At 34.8% G+C, this 1,937-nt stretch overlaps 1 protein-coding gene across 1 annotated transcript; it reads right to left on the bottom strand.

The window, feature by feature from the left end:
* Positions 1 to 242: 242 nt before the first annotated feature.
* On the bottom strand, positions 243 to 1,163 carry LOC142205992 (olfactory receptor 10G4-like). Its single transcript, XM_075276573.1, has one exon. It carries the CDS (start codon positions 1,161 to 1,163, stop codon positions 243 to 245), a length of 921 nt encoding a protein of 306 aa, XP_075132674.1.
* Between the last annotated feature and the right edge of the window lie 774 nt (positions 1,164 to 1,937).

The following is a 1,937-nucleotide window of genomic DNA, read 5'->3' as shown; positions in this document are numbered from 1 at the left end:
TCCCAGTTTGTGTCCACAAAGATATGTTTTTGTTCCTAGACACCTACATAGCACTATTATTGTTTTGGCAGATATTCTGATACTGACAGACTTCTTTTAAAAAGTTAATATGTTATCAGTATGACCTGATCTATATCCCCGATGCTGCATTACTAGATATTCTGGATTGTCATAGGAAAATTAAAGGATAATAATCCAAAAAAAACCCTCTATAATATATATTTACCTAAATATATGTAATATTAAAGGCATATTCCTCGTACTAGTTTCTTTAGAAATACTTTCACCTCCTTGTTTCTTAAACTGTAGATGAAAGGGTTTAGAAATGGCGTGATGAGGGTATAGAAAATGGCGATAGTGCTGTCCAGTGAGGAACAAGAATATGGACGCAAGTAAATAAATACACATGGAACATAAAAGAGCAATACTACAGTCATATGAGAAGCACATGTAGAAAATGTTTTCTTTCTTGCATCTTTAGTCTTTATTTTCATTATTGCAATGAGAATATGGGCATACGAAGTCAGTATTAAAATAAAGCAGAGTAAGGCAATGGCTCCAATACTGGCTAAAGTCACTGTCTTGTTGGTGGTAGTATCAGCGCAAGCCAGCTTCAGAACAGGAATAATATCACAGAAAAAATAGTCAATTTCATTGGAACCACAGTAAGGTAGAAAAAAAGTTAACATTGTGTTATTCATTGAATGTAGAGATGCGGTAAACCAACATCCAAAGGCTAAAGATATACACGTCCTGTAGCCCATAAGGCTGGAATAGTGTAAAGGACGACATATGGCCGCGTATCGATCATATGCCATGACAGTGTACAAAAAACACTCACAACCTCCCAAAAAATGGAAAAAGTATAGCTGACATGCACATCCAACAAATGTAATAGTTTTATCCAATAGGAAATTCCCAAGTAATTTGGGTAATGTAACTGAAGAAAGAAACATATTTAAAAAGGAAAGGTTTGTCAGGAAGAAATACATAGGAGTTTGTAAAGCAGTATTCTCCTTAACTACTACAATCAAGAGAGAGTTCCCTAATAGTGTTAATATGTATATAAGGAAGAAAAGAGCAACAAGGGGCAGGCGCAGATCCTTTGTGTGAGGAATACCTCTTAAAATGAATTCGGTTATAGGGGATGATGTGTTATCCATTATACGATCAGCACACAGAAATGAAGTCTTTATGAAACCGACTGAGCATAGAACCCTATACATTTTATGAATAGATTAACCTCTGAAATGTACATTGCAGAATAATCTGTGGTTAAAATGATCATGTAGAATAAATCATAACTCCACATTTATAGTAATGTGTATATGTGGATTAAAGACATTGATACTCCTGGGTGTTGTTTGCCTTCCTGGGACAATAGACACAAGAAAATACAAGCAATCTGGGGAATAAATGTTAAGAAACTACTCAGAGCAATTACATAAATACACAAAGAGGCCAGTAATGCATAGTATGGAATGGGACTTAGCTCAAAGGTACAAAAAGAACAACCATACGCACAGGTAACTATAAAATATACATTTTTATTACTATCCAAACATTAAAAAATCACATGGACACACAATAACACACTACAAAGATTGCAAAACTAACAGGGAAAAACCATAAGGTTAGAAGTGCCAGCAAGCCAAAGTGATGTTTGTGAAATAATACACCGTTGTATAAAATCAATGTTTTTACCATGGACAGGGTGGCTAAGGGTCCAAATATATTATATTATATATTCTATACTCATATGCCACACCAAGAGATAAAAGATTGTGTCATCTCAGTACACCCACTCATTAGAGGCATAATAATTTAGAAATACAAAATTGCCGTAGTCACCCATTAACTTATGTCCTGCAAAGCCATAAAATACCACAAATATGTGTATCAGCTCACCTTAACATCACATAAACACGTCCGACGCG

Source organism: Leptodactylus fuscus, chromosome 1, assembly GCF_031893055.1.
Source record: "Leptodactylus fuscus isolate aLepFus1 chromosome 1, aLepFus1.hap2, whole genome shotgun sequence".
Classification (NCBI taxonomy): domain Eukaryota; kingdom Metazoa; phylum Chordata; class Amphibia; order Anura; family Leptodactylidae; genus Leptodactylus; species Leptodactylus fuscus.
This window is presented reverse-complemented; position numbering and strand designations above follow the sequence as displayed.

Excerpts from the sequence above, each read along its gene's own strand:
- LOC142205992 (XM_075276573.1), bottom strand. The coding sequence starts at position 1,163 with ATGGATAACACATCATCCCCTATAACCGAATTCATTTTAAGAGGTATT.